Source organism: Lobosporangium transversale (genome assembly GCF_002105155.1).
Source record: "Lobosporangium transversale strain NRRL 3116 chromosome Unknown BCR41scaffold_12, whole genome shotgun sequence".
NCBI classification, from domain to species: domain Eukaryota; kingdom Fungi; phylum Mortierellomycota; class Mortierellomycetes; order Mortierellales; family Mortierellaceae; genus Lobosporangium; species Lobosporangium transversale.
Window position 1 is genome coordinate 535,814 of NW_019028990.1, and position 22,138 is coordinate 557,951.

Sequence of the window (22,138 nt, forward strand, 5' to 3'; positions counted from 1 at the left end):
GACTACAATCATTTTTGTGTTGTGTGTGAGAGTATGCGTGTGAGAGTTTTGCGTGTGCGCGACAACACCGGCCACAATATTAGCAAAATAGAATGTGAACCCGAATGCATCTCAGATTTACCCATTGGGACCAGATCGAGGGATTTACCCAGAATTGTCTTTTTTTTTTAAGAAAAACCGTGTTCTTGCTCAGCTATCCATCTACTACATAAACATCGTAAAAACGGTATCCATCCTTTCCTTCCCCTTTCCTCATTTAACTTGCCTCCCCTACCCCCTTTGTCTCATGCATCCTTGATTTTTACCTCTTTTTTTTTTTTTTTTTTTTTTTTTACGCATCTGTATCAATGAATCCAATGAGCATATCTCCCTAATTTACACTGAGAGAAGCATTACGTTCTCACGACATTGGTTTCTTTTTCTTTTTCTTTTTTTTTTTTCTCAATTTCTTTTTTTTTTTTTTTTTTTTTTTCGTATGGGACTTCGGATCAACTACTAAAACCAACTATTATTTCCTGCTGATTCTCTCTTAATCCATTTGTCCTTTTATCATCCTGAGCTTGCTGCCTCTCTCTCCCTTCTTTGCGTATGTTGCACCTTATGAGATCCTCTTGGCTCTTTTCTAAGCAAAGATTTTATCACCCTTTTTTTATTTTTTAAAAATCTGCGTTAAATGAGGAGCGGGGGGAGGACGGCTGTTGTTTATGGGGTTACATCTGTATGAGTGCGTTTTACCTCCTTGACTTACTCAACAAAAAGAAAAGAACTTCACCATCTAACGTCCGCTGCTTCTCTTATATATTTTTTTATCTAGAAAGCTTTATTGTGTGTTCGTCATCCCTTTCACTTCCTCTCATAACTTTATCCATAGAACAAACAAACAAACAAACAAAAAAACCACAGCTATCTATCCTCATCCAAGTATTTGCCTATGCCATTGACTCGACTTTCAACATCTGTTCGCAACCATCACAAAGAACCAGTATCTTTTGTCGCATCCATGAACACCACGACCTCTTTCACACTCACTGCTGCTGGATTCATTTCGCCCAAGATCAAGTGCCAATGTGACAACAACAAGAAAGAATCGTATACGTTCCATTCACGATCAGATTCCCATGTCCGAAACATCACCATTAAGGACCAAACTGGCAGCCAAGTTTGTAAAGTGAAGAGCAAAGGGGAACATCTCTTGGATCTAAATCTCACAACGGAGTCCAAAGACATTAATGTCCAATTCCGAGATATGCTCGCATTCAAGAAGGCTGTTGAGAAGAACAGTGTTCATGGCGGGATGGGCAAACAACCCTATGTGCCCCAACCTGGAGATGAGGACGATGAACGGGCTGACCCGCGGTTTGTGCCCGACTTTTCTCTTTCAGACAACCAGAATATATGCTGGGCATTTGAATTTGAGGGCCGAATCTATCAATGGACTGCACCGGGCGGTCATAGTATCCATATTCCACCTGGATCCGAGGTCCTTGTCTGCCATGCGACTGCAACGAACGGACCTCCTACAAAGATCGCAAAGTTCTCAAGCAGCCATGTTGGAGCATCCGATAAACTGTTTATTTCGAATGACTCAATAGCGAACGTACTTGACAAGAATGGGCTCCAAATCTTACTTTTGACCAGTGTGTTGAGTCTGATGGAAATCATAAATGACAGGAGCCGTGAACTCGTCGACTTTGAGTAAAAAGAGGGAGGAGAAATCAGCAACAACAACGATAAAAAAAAAAAAAGGAAGGAAATCATTTTTGTACTTGACTTATTGTCTTTCCTTTTATTTGTAATGTATTATAACTGTTTTCATCCATCCATGGGACCATAATGTTTTATGTTTTATTTCATGTTTTTTATTATGTTGCATGATCTTCATACATGTATAATGTTCATGTCCACGTCCATGCCCATACCCGCGGCATTTTTTTATGTTTAACCTGATTACTATTATTATTATTATTATTATTATTATTTTCATAATACAATGATTAAAAAAAAAAAAAAAAAAAAAAAAGGGAGAGATTGTCAACAATATAGAGAGGGGAATTTCAGCATGTCCTACTTTATCTTGAAAAGTGTTTAATATTATTCGCCTCCGGCCACATATCTAGAGTGAGAGGACTTTGGTTACTCATTGACGAGGTAATAAATCTGATGTAGAAGCATAGCTAGGATGCCTAGATGTCTAGGTGTCTCTTCAGTGAAAGCGACCATAGGCAAATTAATAGAGTTTGTGTTTCATTACTGCACATCCATTATTGAACGACCAGAACAAAAATACAAGAGGCCCAGCATTGCGCGGAAAATGAGATGAGGAACATTTGTGACCCCAACTCAACTTTCCCCTCCCTCTTTCCTCTAAAAAAAAAAAAAAAAAAAAAATCAAGTCTTTAATGATACAACGATTGGGTAAAATGCTTGAGGATACCCAGAGGAGGTTAAAATAGCAGTGAAGGGATTATAATTTCTCATTGCTCTCTCTCAGTTTGTCTGTCAAAGTCATGAAAACTTATAGCATAAAATTTGTTATTGATGAAAGATGCACGGATAAAACTCTTACCGTTTTTTTTTTTCACCTTTCAAAAGAGGTCTATTTTTAACAAGGGAACACATAGTGCGATACTAATTGGATGTCGGTACGGTAGTGCCCCTTTGAGTTAAGGTCTTGACCTTGACCCTGGCGATCTTGATTTTTTTTTTTTCCGTTTTTCCTCTCCTTCCAAGAGCAGTGATATGTCAGTAAACTGAGTTTTAGCTTACGGCTGAAGCCAATGGCTTGAGTTTATAATGCTTCATTTTATTTAATTTATTTTTGCAACCTCTCTAACTCGTATGCCAGATATGTAGCTACCATTACCAAGGAAAAGTACTCTATTTTTTTTTTTTTTTTTTTTTTTTTAAAGAAGGGAAGGTGGAATATAAACTAGATGAACCCTAAAAGGTATTATCCAGTATAGCATTTCACATATTTTATCCTCACAAGTATGGAAGTATCAATACGACGAAAGGAATCAGCTAATGAATCATAGGGTACAATTAAGGTTAAAAGTTACTAGGAATGGAAGACGCGAGTCAAAATACATGCAGTATAAATTGTGGCTTGACTAAAGCTGCATACGATCCGCTTCTAAAAAAAAATTGAAGCTTCTTTTTTAAAGTTTAAAGTCATCATCTCACCTCCACAGAAAGAATCACATGATGGCAGACTCTACATCAACTTCCGCAACTACAGGAGCTTCAGTTAACGTCAATGCATCAGAAGTTTCATCAAGGTAACATCAGTTTTTTTTTATTTTTATTTTTTTTATGAAAAAGAATATCAACTTTGTGAGACAGTTTGATATTACAAAGCGTGTCACAAGAAGGGAACACTATTTTAATCTCTCTTGTTTTATTATCTCGTTGCTCAAAACAGTTCAAGCAAGATAGGTACAAATACCAATGACAACCGATTTGTAGATGATGAGACACTCGATCATAACGAGGAAAAGGGTAGTGGAAAAGATTTGGATGAGGACGAGCTCTTTGAAGAACTTGAGAATGATGATTACAATATGACAAGCTTTCGTGAGCAAAGAATCGAAGAGTTAAAGCAGGAGTAAGTGGGTTTCCATGTAAACTTTTTTTTTTTTTTTTTTTTTTTTTTTTGCGAACGACAAAATGACCAGTTACCTAATGTTCACGTTGATTAATGAACGGAACTCTGGTATTTTCTTTTTTCTTTTCCTTATAACAGAGTGGAAAGAAGGAAACTAATGATGGAATACGATCATGGTTCATATAAGGATATAACAGATGAAAAAGAAGTCATGGATATCTCAACAAAGACAAAGCACTGTGTCATTCATTTTTATCATTCAGATTTCAGACGCTGCATGATTGTTGACAAGCATCTTGAGGTAAAATAAAGTTCGTTTTAGGAAGGAAGCATATTGATTTGCCAGGACCCCATGACAAAAAAGAATGGGTTGCCCTGTTTAGCTCACAGTTCTGCTCTCTATATGTATATCTCGATGATGATAACAGACGCTTGCAAAGAAGCACATCAAGACAAAGTTTGTCAAGATTAAAGTCGAAAACGCGCCTTTCCTCGTGGAAAAACTTCAAGTCAAAGTGCTGCCATGTATCATTGCGTTCACTGATGGCATTGCTGTGGACCGGTAAGAACACTTGCTCTTATCTTCTTCCTTTCGTCAAAAAGTAAAAAAAAAACTCTTTTCATCAATCATCTTACTTTTTTTTTTTTTTTTTCTGGCCTTTCATTCATTTATTAGCCTTGTTGGGTTCGATGAGCTTGGAAACACGGATAATTTTTCTACATCGATGTTGGAGCTTCGATACAAGACAGCGGGCGTGATTGAGGATGATAGTAAAAAGGATTCTAAGAAGATGAAGAAAAAGTCAATCTTTGGTCGGGATTATGGGTCGGACGAAGGAACAGATGATGAATAATAGTAATAATCATAATTATAATTATAATAATAAAATACGAAATTTCACTCGCGTTCCCTATATATTGTCAACGGTCTAGATTCTTTTTTTTTTTTTTTTTTTTTTTTTTTCTTAAAAAAAAGATTATAAGTAATAATACTAAAAAAGATAAACACATTCTTCGCCCGTTTTTAATAAAATATCTATTTAACAAATATAAAATTAGACAATGGTTCGTCAGCCTTCAGGTGTTATTATTATTATTTTAATAAATTGTGAATTATATGTTTTTGTTGTATATTTATTTTTATTTCTAAAAGGGAAGAAGCAAAATATAATAAAATAAAACGAAACCGTTTATGCTGAATAAAAAAAAAAACACAGACGTGTTGTACAAGTTTGTGCATCAAAGGTGTTGATCATCCTTATTTACCTTCGCTCTTGGTTGAAAACAATTTCCTCCGCTCATTGTTTATCTCACTTGCGATGCATAGCAACTAAACATCTTGTAATGAGGTTAAATGATGAATAGGTTAATAATACAAAAAAAAAAAAAAAAAAAAAAAAAACAGCAGATGCAAATGTAGAATCAAAATAAAAATAAAATTGATGAGAATGCGTGAAAGAAACAAAACAAAGCAAAGCAAGGCAAAGTAAGGCAAAGCAAAGACAGAAACGAAAGGAAATAAAAAATAAAAAATAAAAAAAAGAGAGAGCAAGAGTAAGAGCAGGAGCAAGAGCAGGAGCTAGAGCAAGAGCAAAAAATAAAAAAGGCAAAAACCGAAAACAAAAGGCTGAACAAAACAACAACAAAAATATAAGCATTGCAGCTAGGGTAAGGATGGGGATCCTGTCTCCATATTGGTCCACGCTTTTTTTTTATTTTTTATTTTTTTTTTTTTTATTAAAAAGAATGGAATGAAAAATAGAAATAGAGTGAATCATGGAGACTAAAGCGAAACATCAACGAATGCTCAAAAAAAAAAAAAAAAAAAAAAAAAAAAAGATGGAACAGGTATCTCTCCACAAGTGATGATCTCCATGACTTAGCCTTTTCTTTTCTTTTTCTTCTTTTTACACGTTCTTTCTTTCTAATCTAACCAGTTTATGAATTCAGCACATGAACAAAAGGGAGGCAATGCGCGTGGCAACATCTTTTATTTTGTTTTTGTTTTTGTTTCTGGCTTTGTTGCAATTGCTGTTGTATTTGTCGTTAAGAGGAAGATCCGAAAACCAACGAGGCCGCATTCTGCATGTTGATCCTAAAAAAGAGGAAACAGATGAATAAATAAATAAACAAACAAAGGGCGAGGTTGGTTCACCCACATGGTTACTTATTCAATGACGCGAATTGGCCTGGAGCGTTACAGATCAGGCTATATAACGTTTGTGTATTTGTCACTGTAACGTGCAGGAAAAAGAGGAGCGAACACTTGTTTTACAGATTTGTGTAGCAGATTTTCTTGTTTAAGATGGATGTGCATTTAAAAAATAAAAATAAAAACTTTGATCCATTTGGAGGCTTGAACTTTATTTTTTTTATTATTTTGTTTCCTAAACTCAGCAGCAGAAAATGGTTTTTAAGAACAAAGGGGAAGAAACTTCTAACGATGGCACATGTTTGTTCATAAGGTGCAGATACTTTTACATGTCCATATACTTATTGATCCCAAAGCCCGGCCTGCATGTTTGATTATGTTTTGAAAACATTCATCAAAGACCAAGGCGTTAAGCAACGTTCAAGTTTCAAAAAACCACCCTTGCTTTGATATTTGTTGATCTACACTAGGTCACGCCATGTGTAATGCAGGATCAGTTGCCTTCCCTTGTGGGGCTGTATATCCATGGAGGAGGAGAGAGGGACGCTGAAGTTGTAAGTTATGACGAAGCTATCAATTGTTTTCTGTCTTTGGGCGTTTTTTTTCTTAAGGACCCAAGACCCCTGCAGAAGTTTGAACGTGGTCATGCTGCCTTCATTGGTTCATTGGGCAAACTTAGGGTCTAGACTTGACAGAACATGCGCATTGTTTTGCTCAACTCTCCACGGCGCAGAGCACGTTCATGTGTATACAATTCCCCTCTATTCTTCTCCCTCCAAAAATATGTATTTTTGAATTGGAGATAGCCATGTATGGACATATCGACAGCTCGACCTTTTTTTTTTGTGTCACCAAAAGGACCAAAACGAAGGAAACTCTTCTCAATTTGAGTTGCATGAATGATTTTGAGCCTAGTCTAGCATAACGAGGCAAACGAGGGTCACTATGATGCATAAACTTTTTCTCACTTTCTCCCCTTTTTTATTTGCCGTGCTCTTGCACCAACCTCTATTTTCTTGATTAGAGAAAAGATCGGCAATCAATTTTCATATTTTTATACGACCTACTCGACTTGCTTTTCCCATACGCTCACTGGCCACTATCTTAGAAGGCTCAAGTGAAAGAAACGCATTAAAAATACTAAAATACAAATGCAGCACCATCAGGAGGAAAAAAAAAAAAAAAAAAAAAAGATGGAGGTAAAGGAGATAAATAAATCAAAAGGTCTGATTACTATGGAAAGGCAATGAGCTCTGTCATGAGAACCCTATCAGCCGTAGCATCATCATGAGAATATCAAGGCATGTTTCTAGGGGCAACTGAATGCAATAAAAGATAAAAGTTAACCTGCACCTTCCTCTTTTCAACTATTGCAAAATAGAAGGACATGGTAGAAATAAGGAGAAAGAAACAAGGCACATTATTCCATCTACTCTTTGCTCGGTATCAGCATGAGCATGCATGTAGCTCCGCCAATGCGGATCGTTTGTTTGTTGCACAAATGTTCCTAATTTGGCTTTCAATTGAAAATTTCACTCTTTTTTTATTTGCACCCTCTTTTTTTATTTGCATGCTACGTGAAGACCCAGACCAACATTTCTTTTTGGATCCTTATTGGTCCATTTTACATCTTTTTCTTTTTTTTTTACCTTTATGCTATTCGAGATTTTACTCTTGGATAATATCAAGCCCTTGCTTGTGCCAAAAACATTGTATATACTGAGCTTTTTTTTTTTTTTTTTTTTTTTTTTTTTCCTAGTTTTCTTGAAATTGTTAAGGTTGTTAAGCAAAGGATATTCTAAGATTGCGAGGGCTATTGCAACCATCATGAGAAAAAAAAGTAATAATAAAATAAAATGGACTATACATGTTGGATCATCTTCGTTAACATTATTTCGGGCTTTGATGAGCTGTATACTCTGTCGATCAGCTGCAAAAGCGGTTTAAGGTTGTACGACATTTAAAAAAAAAGGGTAAAATGTACTACTACACATGTACACATAAAACTTTCGTCGTGAGGTGTATGCCAAGCATTCCTTGGATCAATCCTATTGCGGACATGACTCTACTACCCGACCATCATTCCTCAGCTCTTCTTCTCATTCAACTTTTATTACAATTATAGAAGATATACTGCTGCTATATATTGTTTTAGTTGAAGAAAGGAAGAAAGAAGAAAATTACCGCCAGTTTCCATTACCAAAATCCTATTTTATAGAGTACCATATTCAATGTATGCGATACAAGTATATGTGCCTCTTTCTTCCTATTGATTAATATTAATTGAAGTCCCTATTAAAGTGGCACCACTGCTGTATATGACTCGTCCTATCGCTTGATATACACCAAAAAAAAAAAAAAAAAAAAAAAAAGATAATAATAAAACGGCACATGTCTAATCCTTTTGTTAACATATTAAGTAGTGTTTAGTGTCCAAAGTCTTTCAAATCATTAAAGTCTTAATTAAAGGCTTGAACAAATGAAAAACTGTTATGCATGGGCCATGAGCAGGGAATGGAGTTTGATGATTGATAGCAACCCGCTATTATGAAGGATATAAAATAAAATAACAAAAATAAACAAGGAGAGGAAGGGCCTAGATGTAAGGTTCGAAGTCTCTTATTAACTCTTGTCTGCAGCTGATCAGTTACTCTACTACATTAAACCGTTCTTTTTAATGGGATATATAAGCGTACATTAAGGCGAAGGCCATTAAGAAGTGAAAATTATGCCTCGGTGGCTAGTCGTTAACATGACCTGGTTTGTATAGAAGAGATGAATGCATTTACTCTCTGTTTTGACTCTATAAAGATGATCATGTTGCTCATGATTTCTTTTTTTTTTTTTTTTTTTTGACACAGCACTGATCAGGTCCATCTTAATGTTCAACATTGCATGTACTTTTCTATGCTTTTTTTTTGGGATAGGAAACAAAATTTAGTGCACAAGCAATGCTCTTTTGTTTAACCTCAGACTGAGAGCGGTTTGAGGGTAGCATAAGTATACATATACAATGCCCTGTCAACAAGACGAATGAGTTGTGTCCTATGTTTCAAATATTGATCGACGATCCTATAATACCTTTATTTTATTGAAAAGTAAAGTTAGAATGCCTTTTCTAGTGTTTTAAATAAAGACGTTTTATTTGTTTTATCTATTTACTTGCCTATTTCCCTAAATGTTATATTTGTATGACCCCATTCCTAATACCAAAGTATCAACAAGAGGTTTTAAGACCGTCCTGCACACAGCCCCTACCAGCGAATTGAGGATAAGCTGATAAGCTGTTTAGAGTGCTTAACCCAAACATTCCGCCCCTTTTCTTTCCTAAACCTTTTGAAGGCGAGAAGGGTACACACAAGAGAGGAAAGAGAAAAAGGAGGCCTTTCCGTCGTGTGTACACATTCAGTTAAAACAGCCGCCAATTGAAAAATGGAGCGCACAGTTGAAGGCTAGCCTTAATGTTTTGGTTTCTCTGTCCATTCAGACCCTATAGCTTGGCGAAGCTTTGAAGGACATTAAGGAAGAGAGGAAAAGAGATTTCCTATGCCGTACTCGAAGCGCAGACGCGCTATTCAGAAATATGAAATGAAGCACTGATGACAAGAGATGCTCTTTTTTTCTATTTCTACGATTCTGCTGATGCTTTTGTCCTTCCCTTTCAGGTGTATTTTGTGAGGATTGGGTGTTTGTTTATGTGCCGCCTCCCCCTCATTTTTGCTTGTTTTGCTTGCATCTTGTCGTGCTTGTGCTCTCGAGGCTACAAACATGCAAAAAGATAACATATAAAAAGAAGGAAAAAAAAAAGAAGTGAGACTTTACCCACATTTCTTTTTCTTTTTTTTTTATCTTCATTACTCCAGACATCTCCACAAAAGTTGCACAACCACTATTTGCCTTATTAACTTATATATCCACCCACAATATATATTAGTGGTCTTTTCATCTTCCACGTCGTTTTGCAAAAGCCCTATGGTTTATAATATGCAACCAGCGGCTGTTATAGAGCGCCAGTGTGCTTACTCTTCGATTTGCACCTCCTCCACCTCTGCCTCCACTTCCACATCCACCTCTATCACCTCCACCTCCACCTCCACCTCCACCACCACTACAACAACAACAACAACAACCGCACCAATAAAAAAAATCCCACGCCCCCCCAACAGCTTCATTCTATATAGAAAGGAAAAATCGCAGGAGTACCGAAACTGTACTGCTGCAAAACTTTCACGAATATTGGGTGCACGATGGAAAAAAGAGAAGCCGGAAATAAAGGCGCACTTCGCTCAGCGAGCCAAAGATGAAGAAGAAAAACATGCCATAGAACACCCAGACTACAAGTTCCAACCAGCCAAGCGAGGCACAGGGAAGCTTGCTAAGGCACGTCAAAATGCTGCCCTAGAGGCGAAGAAGGCCTCGACAACATCTCAATGGGACAGGAATAGTAATCGCCATAATACTTCCCCATATCAGAAATACCCCTTTATTGCCAGTAAGAGTAGCGATGGCCGCAGCAATGCAAATCCACCTAGAATGATACCTGCGCATCGATCACAAGAGCCAAACAAAGTCAATGTCAAACATGAGGAGACCCCCAATTCACTTAAAGCATCCCCATCCTTATATTTCTTGGGGCCTTATGGTCCACATCAAGCAGCTTCAATTGCGAGTGAGAACAATGCTTCATATTCAAGTTCCCACTCTCACTACCATACAATGAACCATTCATATCAATGGCAAAAGCCCAACACATTCACGTCTCCCATGCCCAGAAATGACGCCATTTCACAACTACCAAGGCAATCTAGTTTAGCACCAGCGATAGGGGCAGGGGAGGAGCTATTCTCGTTGACTCAACTATTGAACAATGTTAATATCACTACTGCAGTGAACATGCATCTTCCCAGTGAGATGCGTCAATCAAGTAACGGTCTTGGCACGTTGATGCCGCTATCAATGGCAGGCTTCCAACCATCAACTGCAGCCCCAGGTCCATACCCCATTTCAACGCCACTTGAATCCATAACTGCGGACATTACGCACCTACAACACCTGTTAGACATGGCTGTTTCAGTACCATGCCCTGATATCATTCCAAGTCAGAGTCCAGTACCTAGTGCAGGCCATCAACCACCAATGCTGCAATCATTACCTTCGCCTTCGCCTCTATCTTCGCCCTTCTCGCCATCGTTAGCAGCAAGGGCGAAGTTTCGCAGCCAAGGCCCTTTATCATCTCCAGGCCCCTTCACGCCCTTAGGCACTACGATGCAGTCCTTCTCTAATCCAGCAGCTATATCCTTTGGCTTAGATAGTCCTCATAAGATAGCTGGGCCTGATTCAGTTACGAAGCAAGAGCCTGCTGTCATGAAAATTGAGTCCTTCTTCACACCAGCCAGTGCAGCTGAAATGAGGCAGGAGTACCCTTTCCCACACACCCCAACACCTACATCTTTATTAGCATCAATGGAGCAAGACATGTTGCCAATGCTCTCTACATGTTCATCATTTGCACCAACAATATCACCTATGTATTTGCTAAGCCAAGCTTTTTATTAAAAAAAAAAAAAAAAAAAAAAAAAAAAAAAAGTCAGTGTATTATATTTTTTGGTTCAAGGCCCCAAAGACAATGTAGAAGAAAAAAAAAAGAGCTACTTATTCGAGTTAAAATAAATTAATAGCAGGACTTTGATAAATATTATATCTTTAATTTTCTACATCAATCAGAGAGTCAAGTATGTCGCTCTTTTTGGTTAGTCCTTTTCAATTATAAGAATTTTGTTAAGTAAACCATTTATATTTGAAAAGATCTAACCAAAGAGAGCGACAAGCTTGACTCTCTGGTTTCAAGCCTAGTAATTTCTTTTATTTTCTTTAACAGCTACTAGGCATGGAGCGATGCATTTGTTGGTAAGTATCAACCAACGTCATGGTTATCAAAACTTGTGGGGCAAAAATATATCCTTTTTTTTTTTTTTTTTTTTTTTTTTTTTAGTTGGGGTCACATTCGATCTTCTGAAGTGATTTGATAACGCGCTTGGCTTTTCTTCTTTTTCTTGGGGATACAGCTCTGTTCGCTTTGATGAGAATACGCGACTTTTCCCAAGACAGACGTCCCATATAGATCCTTTTCTTGTATTCAGCATCTTTTCCCATAGAGCGGTAAGTTTGTTTAGAAAAGGCTAAAACATCGATTACAGCTCCTTCCCCTGCAGTCCAAGGTCTAAACCTTAGACAGCCCTATTCCTTTACCAACCGGTCGGAAAGCATGGCTGAATAAAGGTATGGCTATTTTAAATAAAAAAAATGTCTTTGTAGTGTGAATAGAAGATATAAGCAACAAAAGATATAATAACGTGGAGAATCAACGAAAGCCGTATTCATGAAAAGGTAAAAATGCGTATATGGTATAATAAAACTTACAAGCTCTTCAAGGTTACTGTTATATCTGCTTATTGCATTTTTAGTAGTTAAGTTGGATATCTAGGAAAAAGGATATCAAGGATGTGGGCAACTTCTTCGCCCTGGCCTAGGCTAGGGCAAGCATTAATGACCGCCTCAAATACATCATTCGCCAATGTATTGACAAAAACATCTACGTGTGGTCGAATCTGCAAAATGCCATCACAAGGATTTTTCCCTTGAGAATCAAGCTATTAAAATGTAATTAGTATGTCACAGCCCCCTCAGTTGCCGGTTTCTCTCAACGATTGGTAAGGCTATTTTTGAGTGCAGGGGATCACATTTTCAATCATTTATTAGTTTGGTCATGGCTCTACTACACTACATTTACAGCTGTATGAAATTTCAACCACATCCGATATTTAACATTCTTATTTTATTTTATTTTTGCAAAGCATTGAACATCTTTAGGATTTGAAAACCATTATGGCACCATGCTATTTTTTTTTCTTTTCTTTTCTTTTCTTTTTTTTTTTTTTGTGCTTTAGTATTGATGGTTGAGTACAGTTAAAATGATTGGTGCTTGTTCTAGGAGATATGTTGCTGGGATGCGTAGACGCAGATAGAGTTGTGCCTTATACGCACAGTTTGCTTGTCCCCTCAGAAAACCCATTCTACCAGGAAATTTCCGCTATGGTCCCCTAACATGTATGTACTTCATCGTGACGGGCGGGACGACATAGCTATCTCTTGTTTTGCAGAATAACAAGACGAGGAGACCTAGGAGCGCATACTAAAGCCTAGCACTGTTGCTCTACCGTTCTGGCGACCTCTAGATTCACGACTTTAGCCCATTTCAACACCACCAAGGACAAGGCAAGATCTATGATTAATGATAATCGTTATAAGGGTATACCCGCTGTATTCAGCTTTTAAAGCGCAGTCATACAAGGCATTGATGTTGGAATACTAAAGAAAAGAAAAAAAGGATGGTCAATTGCGCAATTGATACGTTAGAAAAAAAAAGTTATAAAATGGCTTGGACAATTCTATTCCTATGCAATCTTTCTAGGAAGGCGAAGCAGGTAGCAAGCAAGATTTTTACAAGATTTATTCTATCACCACAATTCGAAGCCATTTGACTCATCGCACAGCAGCATCAGATATATATGCATTTTATTGATTGCTAGATACTTCATTGATTTTACTATTTGTACTAATAAGTGATGTGGATGGAGGATGGTACATGATAATATACAGTCTTTTCTTTGATATGCAAATGCGTGATGACAATCTGTAAAGTAGGGTTAGTTGACCTTCTTCTACTGTCATCCTCCATAAACCCTTCCTTTCCAAGTTCCTTTCTTTCTTCTGTTTTGCGCTCTTCAAACAAAACTCCAGCTGATTTGGATGACGCCTACATCTAAAGGAGCCAACTTCTTGAAGACAGCCTGTGAGAGATCCAGCGAACCCGAGGAACAGTATCTAGAAGGACAGGTGTCAACCACGGTGGCCACCACAGACTGGCCTTTGGCAGTGATACGGACTTGGCGGCCACATTGGGAAGTGCCGTCCATTTGAGCAGCATTCATGGCGACGATCATATCATTCGTGTCGAAGGGCTTGCCGCAGGATCCGGTCTTGTCTGTGAACCAGGTTGCACGACCCGAGAACAAGCCATTAGTAGAAGCAGTTACGGAGACCACAGTGTCCAGGGAGTTGGAGAGATTGAGCTCCGAATCAGGAATGATGGCTGCAGTAGTGTGACGACGAGGGGGAAGAACTTCCGAGATTGAGGGATCAATAGGAGCAGCCAAGCCACCAACAGCTGCAACAGCGAAGAGAACAAATTTGTAAAGGATGGCCATTTTATTTTTCTTTGAAAAGGAAGCAGAAAGTAGAGAAAGAGAGAGAATACTTTTTCTATAGTCGTGTCTGAAATACTATGTATTATTTAAAAGTTCGTTGAGATGTCTTCCTCCTTTTATACAGAAATATCTCCTTTACTTTTTGTCTGGGATCTAAAAGAGCACAGCAAAATTGACCAAGCTTTGCGCACCTATGCATGGCTAGAGAGGCATGGACGCGGCGTGGGCGCAGTGGCAAGGAATGCATTATGAATGGAGTGTGTAGGACGAACATTAATTAAAGCGGAGCCTTAAACATTGCATGGGACCCCTACTTTTGTTATTATATATTATTACTGTTATTATTGTTATAATATTATACACCATTATAAATTATTCTTATTGTTTTTATTGTTTACTTTCATTATAACCAATAGAGGGAATAAAGGACGCGTTTTTATTTTTTTGTAAAATGAAGAATATGAGTCGATTAATAAATCGTTCTCCAATTGCATTAACCTTGCCAAATTGCTGACCAATCCTAAAGAGCCTACGATGCCCCTGCTCATACCATGGCAAAGAAAACTCCGCTCTACTTGATCGTAGGTCTGGAATGGATCAGGGCCATTGGGACTGATTTGTTAGATTTCATTATCTTATTAACACAGAAAGGGCATATATATTTTTGACCTAACGATGAATGGAAAGAATTTTTCTGTGGCGTCCTTCCTGGGCTGTGAGGGAGCAGTTGCCCTATAGTCTCAAGTTGGGTTCGCACTCAGTAGTTTTTTTTTTTTTTTTTTTTTTTTTTTTCGTCTTTTCATATTTCTCTAAGTAGGAAAGTAATAATAATAATAATAAAGGGCTTAGAAACCGCTGCGCCTTCTTATTACATTGCCGCTCCATCATAATAATTCTAGCTTGCTTAACTCTTGGCTATGTTGCTTATTTAAAGAAACAATGATAGATAATCAATAGCTCTCCAGTGGCAATATGCAGCATAGGATGCAATCCTTCCGTCTTTGGGTGTATAATTGTGGCTGGACAGCAATAAAAATAAATTAAAAAAGGACTGTTTTTCTGTTATATCTATAAATGTTATTATCTCCAATAACCGGTTCTCCTGTCCTCTTACTTTAGCTCTCATTATGGCGCCTTACGACAGTTTTTTTTTTCTTATGTCGTAAAAAACTCATGCTATGCGGTCTGTCTATATAAATAACAGTTCCGCAATGTGTGTGCTTCATTGGCTGAACAGAAAGGGCGGGTAAATTCAACCCTGCATTGCTTCGCCGTATTTTACTCCCCGCCCAAAAAAAAAGTTTGGACCTGCAACAGTTGAATTGTCTCCTTCTTCGCATCCATGCTTAATAAACTTTATGCAGGCATGCATTACAAAATTTGTTGTAAATCCATCTTCGGATGAATGTGGGGAAGACGGAAGAATGGAATCCATACTGGGTGTGAAGCTTTTTTTTTTTTTTTTTTTTTTAAAAAAAAAATAATTCATAAGCATTGCACACATTGAAAGCATGAGAGAGAGTTATTGTTGTCGATAAATGACTCCAAGGTATTTATTATACACGTCCTTATTTCGTCGTCTTTTTGCTTCATTGTTTCTCGCCCTTGGTTAGTTGTGTCTCCTCCATTGAGGGCAGTTTAGAGGCTGATCGCAGAGAATTGATCAAGCTACTCCAGTCCATATCTCCAAGTCCTTGGTCATGTACAGCCTTCAAGTGATTATACGCCAAATCAGCTGTCGGCAATGATGCTCCTGTTTCCAAAGCTAGCTGTCTCATATGTCCTACATCCTTCAATCCCAAATCGACCGAAAATCCATCTTCTTTGTGAACGACCGCGGTACCATCGACCATCTTGCGACTATACTCGATCCAGGCAGGTGCAGGGAAAAACGCCTCAATGAACTTGAGAATTGATTGTGGATCGACTTCGGCCTTTTCTGCCAGAGTTAAACCCTCTGCTAACAACTCCATAGTTCCTACGACGAAGAAATTACCGATCAACTTGAAATTACATGCTTTAGCCACGTCTTTGGTGTTGAGATGAATGATGCTCTTGGACATGGTTGTGAAGTAAAGACACATTTTCTTGATGATCTTTTCGTCTCCACCGCTGGTGACCCAAATCAATTTAGCAGCCTTCGCCACCGGTGGACGGCCAAAGACAGGGCATTGGAGATATGTGTGCTTTTGTGGACAGGCTGCGAGTTGCTTTTGAAGCTCAGTAGCCAGTGCAGGATAGATGGTTGAAGTCTCCACAAAAATGATGGGGTGCTCTACCTGGTTTGCCAAATCGATAAGCTGTGTATAAACCTCTTGTACAGCTGCATCGTTTGCCAACGATGTGAAGATCTAAAGGATGAATAAATTTATATTAGCGTACATAAATCTACAGCTTTATCTTCCTCTTCATTTTAAAGACCCATGGATGAATTACTCACAATGTTACTCTGAGCAACCAAGTCTTCGATTGATTTAGCAATATGTACTCCATGATGTCGCAGCTTCGCACTTTTAGCTGGGTCGCGGTTCCAAACAATCATGTTCAGATGAAGTGAAGCAAGATAACGCTGAAGATTGCTGGCCATATAGTAGCCCATCTCACCGAGGCCAATCCATCCGATGCGATCTTGATGTTTAAGATGAATTAGGTGGTTCATGATTTCTTATGATAGATATCAAAGTATTCTGTTTCTTTTTTTTTTTTTTTTTTTTTTTTGCTTTGTTCTTTTTGAGAAGGTAACTTATACGTTGAAAATGGAATAAATAAGACAAGAGACAAGTTTGAAAAGAGATACAAAAAAAATAAAAAAGATTGTTCGTTTTTATATGACAGCATGCATTTTGCTGTTATGAGCAAAGAGATAGGTAAAAACGCGAAGAAAAGAAGCCACGTAAAGCCAAGGCGGAAGTTGGGATCATTTACGGGCTTTTTCTATAGGCTTTGATCGGACCCTTTCCGGCGTCATCATGATGCTGAAGTCTATCTTCAAAGTCGAAACCACGGGCAATCCCTTCTGGGAAGAGCGGGGAACATGAGCTCACGTGATATCCTATTGATTTGTTTCTATTTTCGGGTATATGTGTAGTCTAACGGAAGGGTAAACTGTGGGGTTGCTTTGTTAAGGTGATAGTCTATACTATTCAAGGCTCGATATTGGTATTGATTTCGCCCCTTTCATTCTTGATTCCCACCTCGCCTACGTCTCCATCCTCATTATCGCTGAATGTTGTCATCTCCACTATATACTTTTCAGGGGTCCTCATTAAATGATGGGTGGCTGTCACACGATCTCCAAGCACTGATCTAACAGCAGATGAGCTAGTCAGTAACTGGCGCCAAGAGTTTGTTGAGGGTCCAAATCCTGACCATGTACTATTAGCATCGGGGACTCGATCCGGTCTTCGGTACCCAGCACCCACCTCCAGCATCCTAACAACCTGAAGAGCTGCCAAAGTTGCTTCACGATCGACATCCAAGTTTGTCCAAATCGTAGGAATGTCATAAAAATCTTCCAGAAAGTTTGTAACATCATCTCTATCAAACGCATATTTCGAAACGGCTGCAACTGTAGCATCATATAACGGAGAAGATGTAGAGAAAATACGAAGTAAATGTAGAGCAGAAAAGTGAGGGAATGGAATTATCAAAGGCAACCAGCAATAATGCTGCCGCAGTTATTAAGAACCCGTGAATATAATAGTAGAGCTGAATTAAAGTAATTACCTCGTGTGATTACGATCGCGCAGTGACCTAGGAACCAGCCTGGATCTAACTGTAGAAGCGACTGCTTACAGTCCTCCCATGAGGTATGATTTGACATATTGACCATAAAGAGGATCAAATCGTATCGTGTGACTGATTCCATGACACCTGGGATAGACTGTTGGTCATTATTAAATGGGCGTATCAGGGGCATTTTTGGCGCGGCCCCAGGTCCTGAAACTGCAAAGGAGAGTGACTCTGCTGTTCTAAAATTTACATCGGTGTTGATTCCGTGCAAATTTCCTATTGCTGGTAATTCTGATGCTATAGCCTGTTCCTGCTGAAGTGGTTGCGATGTAACCTCTGAGCGTATGTATGATGCCAACCTCCGTTTACCAATACCTGCATGGCCTACCAACTGTCATAATTCTAAAGTTATTTATAAAAATCTAATGGTTCAATTGCACAAATCAATTTAACATTACTGCGAATCCACCGAAGAGGGAGGCTCACCAAGATTGTCGTTGTGGACCTTGGGATTATAAAGTCCATGTCTGATGTAAGAGAGATACTTGGGATCTTTTTAAAGACGTGGTGCTCTCCCTTATTAACGGTGACCACGTGATTATAATAAAGCAACAGCTTTAAATGATGAAACAGGGGAATGACTCCCAGTGTAAGGAACAGACGGGAGACAAGAACACATGTGTAAATAAAAATAAACCTCGGGTTAAATTGGTATGCATGTCGGCAAAAAAAGGTATCGAGGCTGCTGTGCAATGGAATATCGGCATGTTGTGAAAGAAGTAGAGGACGTTTTGAAAAAAACCTGACGTATTATCGCTTGCTTCAAGCTAATGTGATCAAATAGACAGACCACCCTGTATGAACACAAAAAATTGAATATTTCTGGTGCTATGGGTACCTTGTTAGCTGTTTGGTATGTCTGTTTTTGCAAACTGAGCCAGCTAGTGTTGTCATGGATAGATACAAATTCGTTTTAGTGGCGTTAAGGTAAATGCCGCGCGCAGTACAATTTCTGCGATTCACTCCTTACAATGAATAAATGAAATAAAATAAGATAAAAAGGAACTTTCATGACGGCGACAACAAGGTACGCACACAACAAAAAGGAGTACTTTTATTTGTAGGGTCACAGGACTCCAAAAGCAAATATTCGCAACCTCATGCCAGGGAAAATGGTTTCTGAACCAGACTTCTGATCTTACTCTCGAGATCGGCTAACGATGTGGTTATGGGATTCTCAGGAAGATCAGAGATCGGAAGAGGATGTGGTGGCCATAGTTATTCTCTTAATCGCAGTTTATTTCTCGGTTTGCTTCTCTCGTAGTTCTATATCCTTTTCCGCATGGGAGGAGGGAGAACTAGGAGGCATCAAGGGCAAATTGAGATCTCATCCCTTTGTACATCATTCACTCGTTGACCACAGCTCATCACTTGCCTCTCTGCCTCTTTCGTTTTGTCATTATCTTTAGCATTCACCCTCCCCTCTAGCCAATACTGCTTCGAACGTAAGCCATTCGACGTCGATAAAATAAACGATATAGCGAACGTATCTCGAATAAGGATAATTAAATGTATAATGAAAAGGTCGGGACTTTTCTCACCCAGATCATGCATGAGCGATGGTCTTAATCACTTCTCGCGTGCGAAAATCCGTTCTTAGCAAACGATTTTAAGGAAAACCTGCATCATTTCCTCGCAAGCTGCATCCAAAAAGCCCTCACCCCGTTTATCAATGAAAAATCAATAATTATCCTATCCTGCAACCTTATGCAGCACATTCCAATACTCCATCGACACTTATTTCCAATATTTCGTCTCTTGCGTCAGAATGAACACCAGAAAAACATAAAAGATCATTGGGAGGCCAAGTGGAGGAACCCAAGGTTACCCATGTGCATTTTACTTCATTCCTGATGACAAGTAGCCACATGCATACACATAAACATTTGTCCACATTCAAATACTTTTTTACTATCCTGACATCTTTGTTGACCTCGACCCACCTCCACACCTGAAGATACATAAATTTGACATTCTCTTTCTCTTGAATGTGAATGCGTTCGCTCTTGCGTGTACGTCTTTGATTTTTTTTTTTTTTTGTGCCACATCCCTCCACGCGATATTCCTGCAGCTCATTTTGGTCCTCTCTGTCCCTAGTCCACCCAGAGTACTGGAGACATATTAATAGCTCTTGATCTCGACTGCCGCCTTTCTCTACCCGCGTTGCTGTCCTCATTTCCCCCTCGCCTCTTTTTCCTCCTGCCTCCGCTTCTCTCTCGTCCTGCTCACTTTCTATTCTACCCCTCTAGCCTACTCTAGTCTTACTCGCGTCCTGCGCTTTTACCAAATCAACCCTTTCCTCCTTCCACCTCCTTCCATCCAACCTTTATTACTTCTTTGTCTCTTCCACCTCTGTTCCTCGCAATTTTTTTTTCTAACCACATTTTATTCACTTTCTCTTTTCTTTCTCTCTTCTCATTTCCTCTTTCTCTTTTTTTCTCTTTCTCTTTCTCTCTTTTTCTCTCTTTCTCTCTTTCTCTTTTTCTCTTTTTCTCTTTTTCTCTTTTTCTCTCTCTCACCCTCCCACCCTCTCTCTCTTTCTCTTTCCCTTTTTTTACCTTTTATTTTTAATTATCTTCTAACTTGAAGTATCCATATCCGATAAAGACTATAAACGGCAAACTATTAGCACCCCATTCCTATCTGCCCCCTCATTTAGAGCCCTTCTATCCTTGTCTTTTAATATAGCTGTGTTCCTTTTTGAAGCATTATCACCATCCCTCCCCTATTCAAATTTGACACCCTGATCCAAGCCAACTGCGCCCCGACCAAAGACACACTTCACTTTCATGCTAGGCCACCAGCAACTGCTGCAACAGCAGCGGCAGAGCTTTCATACTCACCAGCAACATCAACAACATCAAGAACAACATCATAAACAGCATCAACAGTATCAGCAGCAACAGCTCGGACATCAAGACTTTAAGTTAAACATCGGTCACACCAAACAGCTCAGTTCCCACTTATCAGCCCCTAATTCATCTTCAACCTCGACCTCCTCGGTCGGGACGATCAACATCAGGCCTTCAGTAATTGCCTCTCTACCACCGGCATTCCCATACCCTGGTCACTCCAGCACTCCAATTCCGACTCCAACTTTGCCCTCTGTCTCATCTTTATCCACGAGCATTGCATCTGTATCTGGCGATGTCTCCATAGGCACAGGCGAGAACTTTGCTCCAAATATCAAGAAAGCAAAGTACTCAACATCACTCGATCCTAGAGGATTCATTCCCGGTAAGTTGGGATGTTCGAAGCCCGGAGAATTCTTCATATTTTATGTCAGATCACAATATGTTCTAAAAAAATACTTTGCCCTATTCATGTCAAAACCTAGTCTTCGAGTATGAACTCTATGGGCATCCTATCATGTGGGACCAGGAGAATCTGTATGTTCACTTTACAGGCATATGGAAAGTATTAGGAAAAACCAAAGCCGATATAGTCAAGATCATTGATGCCAATCCAATCCTAGAGTCCATAATCCGGAAAGTGCGTGGTGGTTTTCTCAAGATCCAAGGCACTTGGTACGATTTCCTTCTTTCCATTATATGATGTATTCAAGTCCAATGTGAGGCGGGTTTTTCGAGAAACGTAACATATTCATGTCTTATTTATTGTACTAATCTGCATCTATACTATAGGATGCCGCATCAAGAAGCATACGACCTTGCGAAAAAGACCTGCTATAAATTACGTTATGAGTTGGTTCCTGTTTTCGGTCCCAGTTTCGTCAATGACTGTATTCCACCAGATGCCCCAGGTTTTGGCTCAATTCACCTTACAGTAGTTCGTCGGCGGGCCTCCGAATGTGTTGTGGGTCAAAGGCAAGCCGTGATGGGTCCACAGCAATTTCGCCTCCATCAGACTCACCTTCATCCCAGTTTGAAAAGACGCTATTCTAGCAATGATGTGAGTCGTCTCAGTCGATTAGGCCAAGCAAATAGCCCCACCACTAGCCATCTCTCCACCTCATTCTTGCTTAATCGAAGTAAAGAGCATCAGCAAGATAGTAGTATGGACGGCGATCAAGAGGATGATCAAGATTTAGATATGGACGACGATGATAATAGTACTGGCCATAGTAGAAGTATAAGTAGCCAGGCTCGACAGCATCGCTTCAGTCGCACTGGTCGATTCAATTCTAATATTGATAATGACGATGAAGATGATGACGACGGAGACAGACTCTTGGACGGTTCAACAGGAGATGAAGAGGAGCATCAGTCTCTATCAGGATCGTATGATGGTGATGATATTGATGTCGATGGGGAATCTTGTACTAGCGAACAAGATGATCCCATGTATGGACTAGCACGTCTC

At 39.1% G+C, this 22,138-nt stretch overlaps 7 protein-coding genes across 7 annotated transcripts; 4 read left to right on the plus strand and 3 right to left on the minus strand.

The window, feature by feature from the left end:
• The first annotated feature begins 642 nt into the window (after nucleotides 1-642).
• On the plus strand, nucleotides 643-1,711 carry BCR41DRAFT_350699 (hypothetical protein). The gene has a single exon (XM_022023679.1). It carries the CDS (start codon nucleotides 932-934, stop codon nucleotides 1,697-1,699), a length of 768 nt encoding a protein of 255 aa, XP_021882863.1. The 5' UTR covers nucleotides 643-931; the 3' UTR covers nucleotides 1,700-1,711.
• Nucleotides 1,712-3,172: 1,461 nt separating this feature from the next.
• Nucleotides 3,173-4,506, plus strand: BCR41DRAFT_320873 (thioredoxin-like protein). The gene is made up of 5 exons (XM_022021419.1): nucleotides 3,173-3,278; nucleotides 3,422-3,604; nucleotides 3,743-3,905; nucleotides 4,033-4,166; nucleotides 4,281-4,506. Exons 1-5 carry the CDS (start codon nucleotides 3,202-3,204, stop codon nucleotides 4,456-4,458), a joined length of 735 nt encoding a protein of 244 aa, XP_021882864.1. The 5' UTR covers nucleotides 3,173-3,201; the 3' UTR covers nucleotides 4,459-4,506.
• A 5,402-nt stretch (nucleotides 4,507-9,908) lies between these two features.
• BCR41DRAFT_282139 (high mobility group box domain-containing protein) lies at nucleotides 9,909-10,112 on the plus strand (the record flags this gene model as incomplete). Its single annotated transcript, XM_022020244.1, has 1 exon — nucleotides 9,909-10,112. A coding segment is annotated over one exon (204 nt), but the record flags the coding sequence as incomplete, so codon positions are not given.
• Nucleotides 10,113-13,540: 3,428 nt separating this feature from the next.
• Nucleotides 13,541-13,855, minus strand: BCR41DRAFT_294395 (RlpA-like double-psi beta-barrel-protein domain-containing protein-containing protein; the record flags this gene model as incomplete). Its single annotated transcript, XM_022020398.1, has 1 exon — nucleotides 13,541-13,855. A coding segment is annotated over one exon (315 nt), but the record flags the coding sequence as incomplete, so codon positions are not given.
• Nucleotides 13,856-15,584: 1,729 nt separating this feature from the next.
• BCR41DRAFT_334804 (NAD binding domain of 6-phosphogluconate dehydrogenase-domain-containing protein) lies at nucleotides 15,585-16,682 on the minus strand (the record flags this gene model as incomplete). Its single annotated transcript, XM_022021954.1, has 2 exons — nucleotides 15,585-16,374; nucleotides 16,464-16,682. The coding sequence occupies 2 exons, from the start codon at nucleotides 16,680-16,682 to the stop codon at nucleotides 15,613-15,615; spliced, it is 981 nt and encodes a 326-aa protein (XP_021882867.1). The 3' UTR covers nucleotides 15,585-15,612.
• Nucleotides 16,683-16,842: 160 nt separating this feature from the next.
• On the minus strand, nucleotides 16,843-18,411 carry BCR41DRAFT_420988 (hypothetical protein). The gene is made up of 3 exons (XM_022029969.1): nucleotides 18,242-18,411; nucleotides 17,750-18,146; nucleotides 16,843-17,591 (listed from the first exon to the last, which is right to left on the minus strand). The coding sequence occupies exons 1-3, from the start codon at nucleotides 18,278-18,280 to the stop codon at nucleotides 17,167-17,169; spliced, it is 861 nt and encodes a 286-aa protein (XP_021882868.1). The 5' UTR covers nucleotides 18,281-18,411; the 3' UTR covers nucleotides 16,843-17,166.
• A 2,586-nt stretch (nucleotides 18,412-20,997) lies between these two features.
• On the plus strand, nucleotides 20,998-21,538 carry BCR41DRAFT_297501 (transcription regulator HTH, apses-type DNA-binding domain-containing protein; the record flags this gene model as incomplete). The annotated part of the gene is made up of 3 exons (XM_022020457.1): nucleotides 20,998-21,052; nucleotides 21,153-21,342; nucleotides 21,460-21,538. Coding segments are annotated over 3 exons (324 nt in total), but the record flags the coding sequence as incomplete, so codon positions are not given.
• Nucleotides 21,539-22,138: the final 600 nt, after the last annotated feature.